Source organism: Sphaerodactylus townsendi, linkage group LG13 (genome assembly GCF_021028975.2).
Source record: "Sphaerodactylus townsendi isolate TG3544 linkage group LG13, MPM_Stown_v2.3, whole genome shotgun sequence".
Classification (NCBI taxonomy): domain Eukaryota; kingdom Metazoa; phylum Chordata; class Lepidosauria; order Squamata; family Sphaerodactylidae; genus Sphaerodactylus; species Sphaerodactylus townsendi.
The window spans coordinates 33,861,534-33,874,860 of record NC_059437.1 but is presented as its reverse complement, the minus strand read 5'-3'; the positions used below and the strand labels follow the sequence as shown (position 1 = coordinate 33,874,860).

The 13,327-nt window shown below is 47.7% G+C and overlaps 1 protein-coding gene across 1 annotated transcript; it reads right to left on the bottom strand.

Annotated features, from left to right (window-relative positions):
- Positions 1–423: 423 nt before the first annotated feature.
- On the bottom strand, positions 424–13,284 carry LOC125442465 (cyclic nucleotide-gated olfactory channel-like). The gene is made up of 9 exons (XM_048513832.1): positions 13,170–13,284; positions 10,061–10,122; positions 8,158–8,260; positions 7,020–7,152; positions 6,391–6,585; positions 5,433–5,606; positions 3,747–3,854; positions 2,573–2,679; positions 424–1,826 (listed from the first exon to the last, which is right to left on the bottom strand). Exons 1-9 carry the CDS (start codon positions 13,282–13,284, stop codon positions 424–426), a joined length of 2,400 nt encoding a protein of 799 aa, XP_048369789.1.
- Between the last annotated feature and the right edge of the window lie 43 nt (positions 13,285–13,327).

Here is a 13,327-nt window from a genome sequence, read left to right as displayed (position 1 = left end):
AGTTAACTAATAAATCAACAGGAGTGTGCCAACCGAACATCCTTCTGGTAGATTCTGTTTGGAATATCTTTAGAAGGAGCGGGGGGTGGGGGTGGGTGGGTGTCTGGAGGACAAACATTTTCAAATCTGAGCTTATAAAAGCAATGCACAAGAGTTTGTAGCACTAACGTGAGAACATCAACCATCCAAGTAAATTAATGGAGAGAAATCAGGAACACCCCACTAGGAATGCCCTTGGAGGTAGCTATATATGGAATAGCAAATTTGGAGGTAGGTCTCCTTCAAGTTAGTGTGTGTGTGTGTGTGTGTGTGTGTGTGTGTGTGTGTGTGTGTGTGTGTGTGTGTGTGTGTGTGTGTGTGTGTGTGTGAAAAAGCTGTTTTCTGAAACAGCAAAAACTAGAAAAACCTGCCAGTGTGGAAGCATCATGGTTGCCCTTCATCCTCCAGTAGGTTGTCAGAGGCATCAGAGAAAAAGTCACTCTGGTTGGATTGCTTCAGTTTGTTCTCCAAGAAGGTTATGCGCTGCTTGAGCTTCATCTGAGCAGCGTCATAGTCAGCCAAGAGCCGGGAGAAGCGGGTTTGCAGCATCTCCAGGCTGCTCTCCAGCCGGTCCAGTTTCTGTCCCATGTTCCCTTCCATGCTTTCAGAAGCTTCTGTTTCATCCAACAGCCCTTCTTTGACCAGAATCTCTCGGCCACGTTCCTCCAGAACTTTCTTGGCATCAGGGTACTCCATCACTGCTTCCATGAGGTCATCCTTTGACAGGCAGAAGAGGTCAGAGTAGCCAAGGCTGCGTATATTCGCTGTCCGCCTGTTCCCCATTTTGCTTCCTTTGATGTTGAGGATGCTGATCTCGCCAAAGCAGCACCCTGCAGTTAGCAAAGCATACTGAGTCACGCCGTCATCAGCCACCACAGCCAGCTTCCCTTCTTTAATGATATACATCTCCTTTCCTATGTCCCCTTTTCGACAAATATAATCGCCAGGTCTGAAAACCTGAGGGCGGAGCTTCAGCACGAGTTCTACCAAGAGGCCAGCCTCACAGTCCTGGAATATCCTCACTTTCTTCAGGGTCTCAAGGTGGATGTTGATAGCTATCTCTGCTCGCAACTTGTCAGGGAGATTCTTGAGTACTTCCCATTCATCAACAGTTTTCTTACTGATCCAGAGATAGTCAAACCACCGGATGACCTTGGCCTCCATGTCCTTGCTCACTTTGCAGAATTGCATGTAGTGCTTCACAGCATCGATCTTGGCCTGGAACTCGGCTCTGGTGGCATTCATGTTGGAGATCATGGAGCCCACATTTCCCACAATAGTAGCAAAGATGAGGACACCAATCAGGAAGTCAAAGATGACAAAGAGAAACTCTTCATCCCGCACAGGGGGAGGGGTCTCTCCAATGGTTGTCAAGGTCAGGGTAGACCAATAGAGACAATAGATATACTCCCTTGTCAGATAGCCGTACTCTGGATCGGATATATTTGGATAAACCCAGGTGTCCACTCCAAAGCCAATGGACTTGGAAATGGCATAATAAATGCAGGCATTCCAGTGGATGATGACCAAGATGTACAACACTAGGTTGCAGATCCTAAAGATGTTTGGGTAGCTGGTCCTCGTCTCAGTTCGATCGAAGAACTCAAACATGCGAGAGAAGCGTAGCAGCCGATTGAACCGGACCTCAGGCCGGTTTAAGCCCGTGGCAATGTATGCAAAATCAGTGGGTAAAACAGAGAGAATATCAAGCTTGAATTGTAAGGTGGCAACATACTTATCGCCCAGCTTCTTGGAGTTTCTGACGAGTAAGCCCTGCTCAAGGAAACCTGCCAGGGAAAACAGGTATTAACCATAGTCCCTTGTCTTTTTATAATACCATAATAATGTCAAATAATTGGGAATGGCCAGGGTTGGTTAGTTGCAGTAGTATTTTCTCCTAAAGTTTCACATGCATCTGTGGCTGGCATCAGGAGAAAATACTACTGGAACACGGCCATACAACCCAGAAAACCCACAACACTAGTGATTCCAGCTGTGAAAGTCTTCAACCATATACCAACATAATTACTGAAATATTTCTACCCAGTCACCACATTTTGTAAGTTGTAGCCTTCATCAGATTCAAGATGTGTAAATTATACTAATTGAGGAAGTCAGTTTGGATGGTGACATCAAAATACAACCTACCCAGATTTTCTGTCTTCACAGTGGGGAATTCACAGGGCAGAGAGAGGTTGCTAAAACGATGCTACAACCCCAAATATTCTGAGATCACTGAAATCTACATTTCCCCCATTTAGTCCATTCATTAGTTCAACAAGATATCATGTCAGAGGCCTTAACCATTTCTAAATGCTAATGCCTGTTTGGAAAAAAAATGTTCAAAGTCAAAGTTGATCAATCTTTCATTGGGAAGCTATTTGTCAGAATGTCTGTTAAAAAGAATCTCTTTCTCAAGATTTTTTGAAGACTGAGAAAAGCAAGAGTCAGCAACACAGCTGATGTGGTCAGCAATGTTAAGACACATCTATGGGTGGGAACATTCCCAGCTCAGGTGCCCAAACATACTCACCTGTGCGCAGCCGGATGATAATGTCGAGAAGATAGATGCCATCAGAGACATAGTCCAGAACAAGCCATAGGATCAAGTACCGTGTTTGGAGCTCATTAAAACAGGCTCTGCAGGAAGGTCACAACAGAGAAACTTAGAAGAACAAGGGCCTACTATGCCAATGTGTCAGTGGAAGCAGAGATCATGCCTGACCCGATTAAGGGGCAGTAGAGACTAATGCTGAGCCATCAGGAGATGGATGGGACTGGTAAATATTTTGCCTTCTTATGATGGGGGAGTTTGTACTGCTTGTGAAATGGTGCAATGCTATTCACATGGTGGGGAGAATATCAGGTGAAATGTGCCCCCTTTTACAAAGGCAACTGGGCTCCCACTCCCTTGCTGTGATCCTGTTGCACTTATAAGTATGCAAAGTGCATATCTCATAGCAAGGAATGCCGTGCAGAGGCACACTCTCATTTCAAAGTTCATCAAGAAAGCAAGTCTCACATGCAGTATCTACACAGGATGCAGGCCGAATCCCCCCCCCCCCCCCCCAATTTCTGTTTGTTAACATTCAGATGGATCAAAAGTTCTACAGAACACCACAGCTTGGACTCTGTGCTTTGCTACTTTGAATTGCTCTAATAAAGGGGTAGTTAAACAGCTTTTGGTTTTCTACAAACTGAATAGCAATGTTTGCTGCAAAAAGGTGGAGGCAAAAGCTGCAAGGCTGCCAGTAAAAACAACAACACAACCACACTTTAATGATATCAGTATTTCTTATATCAATATTGTGCAGGCTGCTTTCATTGCTTTTGTATTTTTAGGGAAATGCTGCTCATGGATCCCCGTGAGGAGTGAGTGGGCACCTTTGACAGGAGAGTGACCCAGAAGTGAGGGCAGGCAACTGCGCAAGCCCTATTGCAGGCAGTGGGGCACCTCCTTGGTTTTAAAGAAGGAAATATGAGGAGACCCCACTGTGAATGCTCTGCAGGGTGAGGAGCGTTGAGGAAAGCACTCCATGCATAATGGGCCAGTGCTGGCAAGTCACTCTCATCCTTGGATCTGAGGCGTGGAGAAAAAGAGGGGAGGGGACAGAAGAAAGGAATTCCAGAGACCCATTTCTCTAATTGCACAGAGTGTTTCAGTGGAGGGAAGAGTGACGTTACAGGCAACAACATCTGCAGCTCACCGTGCTACTAACAGGCACCAGTTGTACAGAACAGGCAGTGCAATGACCAGCAGCCAGCGGTAGTACCAGTCCCCGGACGGATCCAACACAAACAGCTCCCATTTCTTCCTGAAAACAAAGTCAAAATACTCTGTTAAAGTCTCAGGTCCATCCATGGTCAGGAGGGCAGAATGGCAGCAAAAGGACATTATTGGGGTGCTCAGAGTTCCCAGATGAGATTTCAATTTAGACAGCAACTTACACACCAGTGGTAGAAAGAAATGGGTTGATGTGGAGCAATGAAACAGAGAGAAAGGAAATGGTTGTACACGCATGTGTGCTCATTCCTGCTCAAAAAGATCTGTAATTCAAGGCTTTCAGAGGCCCAGAGATGGCTATTCTTTTTTCTCAAGGGTTGCCAGGGAAAAGTGCTGGAATCCCTAAGGCTGCCAAGCTAATAGAACGTTTTCAGTTCTTCTAGGTGAAGAGGCCTTGTGGCAATCTCCAAACCCTTTCGGAGTACGGCAGTCAGTCTTTCATTCTCTTGAATGGAACCAAAAAACATTGATCTTCATCATCCCACCAGTCTCTGCTGCAGCAACTGCCCCCTGAGACATTATAGTGCTGTGTGAACATGCCAACTCCTGTTACCAAGGTTTGTCTGGGTTCCTGCAGCCCACTCTGCATAAGGGCTCTTGCCCCCTTCCTTGTTCTTTTGCACCACTTCAAAAACAAACTAACCAGATTGCTAAACCATCAGCTTGAGTCAGCTAAAGCCCGCTAGCTGTAATACAGTGTGAGTCCACAATCTGCCCAGTTCTGAGCTGATCCTGCCAGGTCTTCCAGGTGGGATGTGGGATCCTCTCTCCATAGACTGCTGCCTCCCTCCCTGGGACTGCTATCTGTTCTTTATCTCTAAGTTTTGTTTTCCAGGTGAGGTCTAATCTGCTGGCTTTTGCACTTCAAAGCGCTGGGGAGTGTGGGTTGTTTTGGCCTAAGTGAAGACCGTGCTGTCTCCTTCCCATGAGATTGGAGGTGTACCATTCCTCACCTTGAGAAGTGATACCAAGGGATGGTGTTATGTGACGTGGATGGGCATGGAGTGGGAGGATAATGGAAGATGTTTTGGAGCTTAATTTTCGTTCTGGCAATAGAAGTCCAAGTGCCTTTTCCTGATGCTGTTTTCAATAAAAGAAATTGTCTGACTGCAAAGTCTTGATATTTAATTGTCCAGGGGCACAACAAGGTGCCACAAGGTTCCTTTTGGTTTCTGCTGCAACAGATTTAGAACTGCGCTACTAGAACTGGTAATTAACAAGATCTTCTTAACCTGGCAGGTAAGACCCCACTTTCATACTGCAGCTATTAATACCCAAGGTGCACGTCCTTGGCCTCCCTTTTGCAGAAAACAATCCTCTCTTCATGCTCAAATTACCTGGGTGCAGCATCAGCATCAGTGAGTCCTGCCCTTTAATTATACGGAGGAAGGGAAGCTGGGTTATTATTCCCTCTCCAGTATGAAGAGCAGACAAAAGGAGTGGGTGGCAAACAGCCTCATAACAGAGAGTCTGGATCTCCTCAGAGTGAGCAAACAATCTGTGAAATTCTAAGTAGAAATACAGCCTCCTAAAACCAACGGACTTCGAATGGAGCACTTTTAATTGGGATTGCACTGAATGTTGCTTCAGTGCAAAGAAGGACTCTTACTTCTTCTTTTTGCCGCCTTCTTTATCTTGGCTGTCAGCTTTGCTACTTGTAGTTGAAGACAAGGTCTGCACCTCTGGCCCACGGATCCGTTCAAGGAAAGAATCTGGGCGTGGTGGTTCTTTTCGCAGACCTTTGTTGGCCCATTCCCTGAGCACCAGCACCAGCTGGGCTATCCTAGAAAGGAACAGAAGCAGAAAGGAACAGTTAGCAAGCCAAGAAAAGAGCACACAGTCATTCTGCAGCATGGAAAAGTTGGAACAAACCACTTGGGCAGCCTCAGGGATCTGGTCTAGGTTAGAGGTGACCTGAGGCAGTTGTCCCGACTACTTCCAACAAGACCATGGTGGACATCTATGGATGACCAACAAAGAGGATGAGAGAGAGGAAAAGAGGATAACATTTGCATATGTTGATCTACATCAAAAGATGCAAATTTACGAATTCTATAATTTAAAAAAGAAACTGCAATTGCATTGCTGTCTCCATCCAGGACCGTGGGCAGAGCTCAGCTCCTAAAGTGACAGCCTGTCAGTCAAATGTTTACTCAAAGCTTCTTCAGAAAAAATAAAGCTGCCCCATTACAGCCAGTTTTATTGGACAGAAGCAGAACTCGGACATTTCAGAGGACAGGTCTAAAAATCTGAAAAGAAAGCCATCTGGTCATCCTCAGGCCCCCCAGTCACCATCGTATTTGGCAGCCTCTGGTCCAAAGGGTAGAATGTTGGCCCAGGTATAAATAACAGTTCAAAGTCACAACAGGACAAGAAGCTTCAGCAATCAGCCAAAAGACAGAGTAGCCTCCATTCCCCTCTCCCTCAATAAAAAACTAGAAACTGAAGCCACAGGAGTCTAAATTCTCGATGCCAGTCCTTGCTGGGTTGAACAAAGGATGTTTTAGGCCACAGGAAGGAATTCTGATCAGTCTTGAAGCAAAAATCCCATACAATGGCAATCCCACCTGAGACTGCCTTCCTGCTCTAAAGGCTCCAGAAATTGCCCCTTGGCCTTGTTTGTACCGTGTTTACCCTTCAAGCAACCCCACAAGTACCGGCCAAGGCTCTTTTTCTGCGAGGAACTGGAGGATTGCTGGTTTGCATCCCCTGCACCAATCCGGTGCAGCTTTGAAGAGGTGTCATCGTCAGCTGATGGCCTTCTATGGAGGGAAAATAGGAAAATAGGCTGGTCACCATCTGCCGAGACAGAGAAGGAACTAGGCTTTTTGCCCTCCTCCTCTCCCATCACTCATAAAAACAGGATCTCTGTATTAGTCTGTATTAGTCCAAACCAAAAATTGACCTCATACAGGCTTATTGACCCCACAAAACTCACTAAAAGAAATAATGCGCATTGGCAACCCTGTCCCTCCACTCCCTGGGCAGCTGGGCAGAGTACAAATGTTGTAAATAACCAAACAAACAAGTAAATGAGCCCCTCCTGCCGATTTGCAAGCAATGCCTCCTGGGCTCTTCTAATGGACCTCCTGCACTAAGGAAGTTCTGGAAAGCCAAAGCAGCTCTTTGTTTTGGCAGAGAGAGTGACACTGCTTTGGTGTCAGCTCCCATAGGAGAGGGCTTGCTTCCTGCACACCCGCTGGAGGAGATTTCCAAGCCCAGACACAGAGTATCCTTGTCTGTTACCTGGGCAAGCAGGGAGAAAGGCACACGATCTCCAGCGGGCAAGATGGAGCCCACTGCTGGTATAGGAGTATTGCTGCAAGGAGCTGCCCAGGACCAGCCCCAGGAATGGGCCAGATTTTACAGAATTTGCCAATGGTGACTGGCAACCATATTGCACTTGAAGAAGAAGAGTAGAAGAGTTTGGATTCATATCCCCCCTTTCTCTCCTGCAGCAGACTCAAAGGGGCTGACAATCTCCTTGCCCTTCCCCCCTCACAACAAACACCCTGTGAGATGGGTGGGGCTGAGAGAGCTCCGAGAAGCTGTCCCAAGGACACCCAGCTGTCATGTGTGGGAGTGTACAGGCTAATCTGAATTCCCCAGATAAACCTCCACAGCTCAGGTGGCAGAGCGGGGAATCATACCCAGTTCCTCCAGATTAGATACACGAGCTCTTAATCTCCTACACCACTGCTGCTCCTACGCCACTGCTGAAAGTCCATGATGGCAACTCCTGTGTAATAGCATGGCAGTGGTCCAATTCAGATTTCCACTGAGACCCAGGGAAGGAGGGGGCTCCTGCCCCCCCCCCCCCTTTGTCAATTCCAACAGCAATTATTCAGCACATGTGCAGCCCACCATGATCTTTGGGCTGTTTCGGTATATGGGAAAGGCCAGTGGTCTCAGCAAGGGTTTCCCTTTCTTTACATATACTGTCCCCATGTGATTTGATTCATCATAAGTTCAGTTAAAGACTAGAAGGAACTAAGACAATTTCTGAGCATGTTCAGCATTCACTAAGCAACCAAGTTCTCCACCTCCTGCTTATGAGCCTCTAGGAGAAGCCTTCTGTCACAAGAGCCAACAGATGTCTTGTGGTTTCTGAGCAGTCCTTAAATGTCAACCTCAAGGAAAGAAAAGTCTGATCTACACTCACTGGCCTCCTGCAGATTGGAGTGGGGAGAGTAATAGGGTCCCCTCAACCCTCCAGCAGTTAATCCCTAGCCAGCCCAAAGCTTGTGTGCCTCTCTGACCAAGTGGTTTTCTGGGTCAGGCCCTTGCAAGAAACCTAAGAACACATCACCTGCTCAGATCAGTCCACTGTTTACCGGCAGTGGCAGTTTTCAGAGACACTTTGCCAGGGGACGACTTCAAGCGATGGCTCTTTTCTGACATCTTCCATGCACAGAAGAAGACTCGGGCATGAACCAGCTGCAGAAAATACAAAGTGGAGAATCATGTGCCTAGATCTGGAAAGCTGCCTGCCTGTGGATGTCATTCTGTGGATGCTTCACACCAAGCTTTTGATGACAAAGATGGAGAATGACAGAGAAAGAGTTGCAAGCAGAGAGACATCATCCAATTGCCCTTTGGTCTTGGACTGAGTAACACGGGAGCTGCTATTGAAAGCCAGGGTAGTGTAGCAGGAAAATACAGCCCCTGTCATGCACAGGAGGGCAACAGATCATTTGCTCAGCAGGTAGGGGCAGTTCTCCACCCTGGGAACTCAGACAAGCCCTCAAGATGCTGGCAAATACTTCTGGGACTGAGCTTGTTTCCAATGTGTCTGGCCTAGTCCAGTTCTCATCTCCCCCAATCCTTTTGTTGCCAGCGCACCAGCATCTTCACAAGCAGACATTGCCAGAGAGTTGGTCCAAACCAAAAAGGCTGCCGACTGAGAGAACTAAATGGTGACAGGGGAGAAAACAAGACAACCATGCATAAAAACTGCCACAAAAAAAGTATGACCAGCTCTGCCCTTTCTTTCTTTGGCCTGGTTTCCAGTCTCTGGGTTTCCTTCCATCCTTTGGAGAGAACAGCATATGCCTCCATCATCTCCGTTTCAGACCCTAGCCCCTTCTGTTCTAGAGTTTACTGTACCTTGAATTCGGAAGGGTACAAATGTTTTATCAAATTCCTTGGCATTTTGCTTGGTGGGTCTGCCTGGGACCCAGATTTGGGATTTTCTTGTGAAGAAATAAGCCCACCTCAGACACTTTGGTGGCTTCTCTCATAACTTGCTTTGCATCAAAAACTTCAGTTGTTAGTTGAACATCATGTATGGAAAGTAGGGCAGGACTAGATGTAGGAATTATGAAGAGTCCATAGCAGCACAATTGCATGAATGGTGCAGGGGTGGGGTGGGAGGAACAAGTTGGGATCCCAAATGTGATTTCAAAACTCAAATAATACCAGTCACCTGAGAAGGGCCAGATCTAAACCCTCAATCCAAACTTGCCCTTACTCATGTAATTGAAAATGAGGTCTCTATGTACTTTAATAGGAAGTTCAAGGTTTGCATTAATCTCAACAGGCTTCTTCCTGCAAGGAGCTAATCTGAAAAGCAGGATTGGGCCTTGAAACCAGAGGAAGAGGAAGACTGTGAACTTCTCAGATCACCTCTAGCTATTCACGGTACCCAACATCCAAGTGAGACCTGGAGATCTCCTAGAATTACAACTGGTCTCCAGATGACATCAGTTCCCCTGGAGAAAATGGCTATTTTTGAGGGTAGCCTCTGGGCCTTACAACTTGCTGTGGTTTCACCCTTCCCCCTTCATGAGGCTACTATACCCAGTGAGCAATATGCATTCGTAGTGCCTTGTGAGAATGTTGGGCAGGATGGAGCTGAGTGGTGTGGAAGTCCAGCATGTTCCAGGGCAGTTAACAGTGTCCCTTGGGGAACAGAGGGTAGCCTCTGGGCCTTATACCTTTCTTTCCCAATTCTTTTCCTCCACAAACTTTGCCCCCTGCCCCCCAATTTAGAGCTGGCAATTGTTCATGTGACGAAACTCGTCCATCTCACACAGATCCCAAATAGCATAGATGCTCCTCTTTTTACCTGAGGCCTGTTTCTAAGATCACTAAGGCAAAAGAGAAGGCCAGATCTGAGCCCACTGAGACTGGAGAGCGAGGCTGTGACAGACTGCAATGAAAGGGTGAATCTGGAGGGACAGTCCTGTCCCAGAGGAGGGGAAAAATGTCAACCAGAGCGCCTCCTGGTTGGCTGACTGAGATGCAGTAGCCAGAAGCCAGAGACAGGGTGTGCTGGCTGTGATAAAAGCGGGAAAAGCCTGTCAGAGAAGACAGACAGGGATAGAGACTGAGAGGGATTTTAACGCAACACGAGAGCTTGTGTGACACACAAATCCTGTCAGAAAGGCAGACGGGGTAGAGGCAGATCTCAGACCGAGAGGAAAAGCCTTTCCACAAATGGCCAGGTGGCCTGGTGGTGGGGAACTGATCCTAAGCCCACACAGAGCGCTTGGCTTTTGTCTCATGAGGAGGCAACACCCAGATATGGAACCAGAGAGTTGCTGAAGGTGTTTAGCTTAACTGGCAGAGTTGAGAGGGGGTTTAGTCAAACCCCAGAGCTTAATCTGCCCCAAGCCAGCGTGAGACCCTTTGGAGATAAGGGTGGGTGTTTCAGGAGAGTGTTCAGGAGGACCATGTTGGGAAGGTTCACCCTAAACAGAAACACCTGAGCATGTGTGAAACTATAAGTGTAGTAATCCGTAAACGGTAACAGCCACCTTTAAGTGAAGCTAAATCTTGTAACTGAAACAGCCATTTACATGAACCTGCGTTTGCCTGTAACCTCCAAGAATTCTGCCTCAGAAACCAGTAAGGCTTAAGTACCTCACTGAAGCAATAGCCTGAGAAGGAACCTTTGTAAAATAAAATCTAGTCTTGTTTTCCATCTTTCAAACGCCTCTCTAAGATATATATTTTACCTCAGTTTCTGGTGGCAGCAAATATAAATTAAGATCCTGACAGGATTTATGACAGAGAAAGGCCTGTGTGTGCACGGGTGGGGGGTGGGGGTGCCTTAGGCCAAAGCTGCTATCGAAGCAGTCACCCTCCGCCTCACTTTTCCCTCCCTTTGGGGCCTCTGTCTCTCTTCAGAGAGTTGGGTGGTGTGGTGTGCCTCCGTTACATAGGCGACTATACCCAGTGAACAAGATGCATCTGTAGTTCCTTGTGGGAATGTTGGGTGGCGAGGCTGAGTGGTGTGCGTGTTCCAGGGCAATTAACAGTGTCCATTGGGGAACAGCTCAGTTAACAGTGAGATCCTGACAGGCTTTCTGGCAGAGAAAGGCCTGTGTATGTGCGTGTGATTGGGGTGGGGGTGGGGTAGGTGCCTTAGGCTAAAGCTTCTATTGAAGCAGTCACCCTCCGCCTCACGTTTCCCTCCCTTTTGGGCCTCTGTCTCTCCTCAGGGAGTTGAGTGGTGTGGTGTGTCTCCGTTACACAGGCTACTATACCCAGTGAACAATATTCCTCCATAGTGTCTTTTGAGAATGTTGGGCAGGGGGAGCTGGGTGGTATGGAGATCCTGGCTGTTCCAGGGCAGTTAGTAGTGTCCCTTGGGGAATAGCTCAGATCCTGACAGGATTTCTGGCAGAGGAAGGCCTGTGTGCGCGTGCGTGTGCGCGTGCGTGTAGGTGCCTTAGGCTAAAGCTTCTATTGAAGCAGTCACCCTCCGCCTCACGTTTCCCTCTCTTTTGGGCCCCTGTCTCTCCTCAGGGAGTTGGGTGGTGTGGTGTGCCTCCGCTACATAGGCTACTATCAGTGGTGGGATCCAAAAATTTTAGTAACAGGTTCCCATGGTGTTGGGATTCATACTGTGGCGTAGCGCCAATGGGGCTGGGCGGGGCATGACGGGGGCGTGGCTGGGCATTCCGGGGGCGAGGCATTCCTGGGCGGGGCTGTGGCAAGGACGCAGCCGCTGCGCCGGTCCTTGGGCGGGAAACAAATGCACGCAGGCGCAGGCTGCCACGCACACTGGTGCACCTCCTGCTAGACTGCTACAAGTTCTGTGCGCTACTGCTGAGAGGAGGGGTGTAACTAAGGCAAAAATCACGTGGCAAAATCACCAATTAGTAACCCCCTATCGGCATACACAAATAATTAGTAACCTACTCTTGGGAACCTGTGAGAACCTGCTGGATCCCACCTCTGGCTACTATACCCAGTGAACAAGATGCATCTGTAATGCCTTGTGGGAATGTTGGGCAGGGGGAGCTGAGTGGTGTGGAGATCCCACATGTTCCAGGGCAGTTAACAGTGTCCTTTGGGGAACAGAGGGTAGCCTCTGGGCCTTATACCTTGCTTTGGTCTCACCCTTGCCCCAAGTCTTACCCTCCACAAACTTTGCCCCCTGCCCCCCAATTCAGAGCTGGCAATTGTTCCTGTGATGAAACTCCTCCACCTCACAGAGATCCCAAATAGCATAGATGCTCCTCTTTTCACCTGTTTCTAAAGTTCACTAAGTTCACTAAGGCAAAAGGGAAGGGCCGATCTGAGCCCAATGAGACTGCAGCATGAGGCTACTATACCCAGTGAACAATATGCTTAAGTAACACATTTGGGTTTCTAATAAGTCCAAGACCAGGGCCATTTTAATGCATAGGCACACTGGGCAGTTGCATGGGATCCCCTGCTAATCTGTGTATGTTGTGACTTGCTGTCAATAAGCAACTACCATACTATACTAAACTATAAATATTTGCTATTGGAAAATGCATATTTAGCTTGTGTTTAACAAAAGATAATGAACAATGTTGCACCTAGAGGAACTGTAGCTTGTTTGCTAAATAGGTATCCACTCCAGTAGTGATTGCACTCAGAACACAGCTCAGCCTTTGTTTTAAGAAGAATGGTAGGCTGGGATAATCTCCATGTGATGCATCCTGCCTTGCTGAACCAAAGCCCCATAAAGGGTTAAGTGCAAAGCCAGCTGAGGCAGGAGGTGAGGCAAGGAGCATGTATGTAGTTCCCCTTTCATCCCCAAAGAAGCAAGCAATTAATTCCTATGAAGTGCATTAGTGCTTGCAGTTAGAGGCAGGTTGTAGCGAGAGACACACGCTTGGAGAAATTGCCCTGGTTTTTGTCTCCCCAAGATGTGACCCTGGTGCTACCAGTTGAGCTTACAGGCTGGGAAACAAGAGAGCAAGCCATGGAGCTAAGGAAAATGGCTCTCCTGTACTGCAAATCACGGTAGTGAATCATCTTTTACTGCCACTACCTGCTGAAGATACTACAACATCCTTGGAACGAATTTTGGACACTCTTAGTTACCCAGGAAGCCTTGGGAAGCAGCAGAGCCTGAGCCTCTCACAACTCATCACAAAGTGTGCCCAGAAAGGAATCCTGAGCTCAGAGAGTGGATCACTTTGTATAACCACCAGAGCTAACCGGAACTGGCTGCTCCTGCTGTCCAACCCTTTTTCCATGTTGGGTTTGGCTCCCAAACAAGGTGCTGTGCAGGACACCTGA

What these genes read in the sequence shown, in the direction of transcription:
- LOC125442465 (XM_048513832.1), bottom strand. Translation starts at nt 13,284, where the DNA reads ATGGAAAAAGGGTTGGACAGCAGGAGCAGCCAGTTCCGGTTAGCTCTG. An exon ending in GGCACACTTTGTGATGAGTT is followed by an intron (nt 10,123 to 13,169) that starts GTGAGAGGCTCA and finishes CTTCTCTGACAG; the next exon opens with GCTTTTCCCGCTTTTATCAC. An exon ending in TTGGAAATCTCCTCCAGCGG is followed by an intron (nt 6,586 to 7,019) that starts GTGTGCAGGAAG and finishes TTCCCTCCATAG; the next exon opens with AAGGCCATCAGCTGACGATG.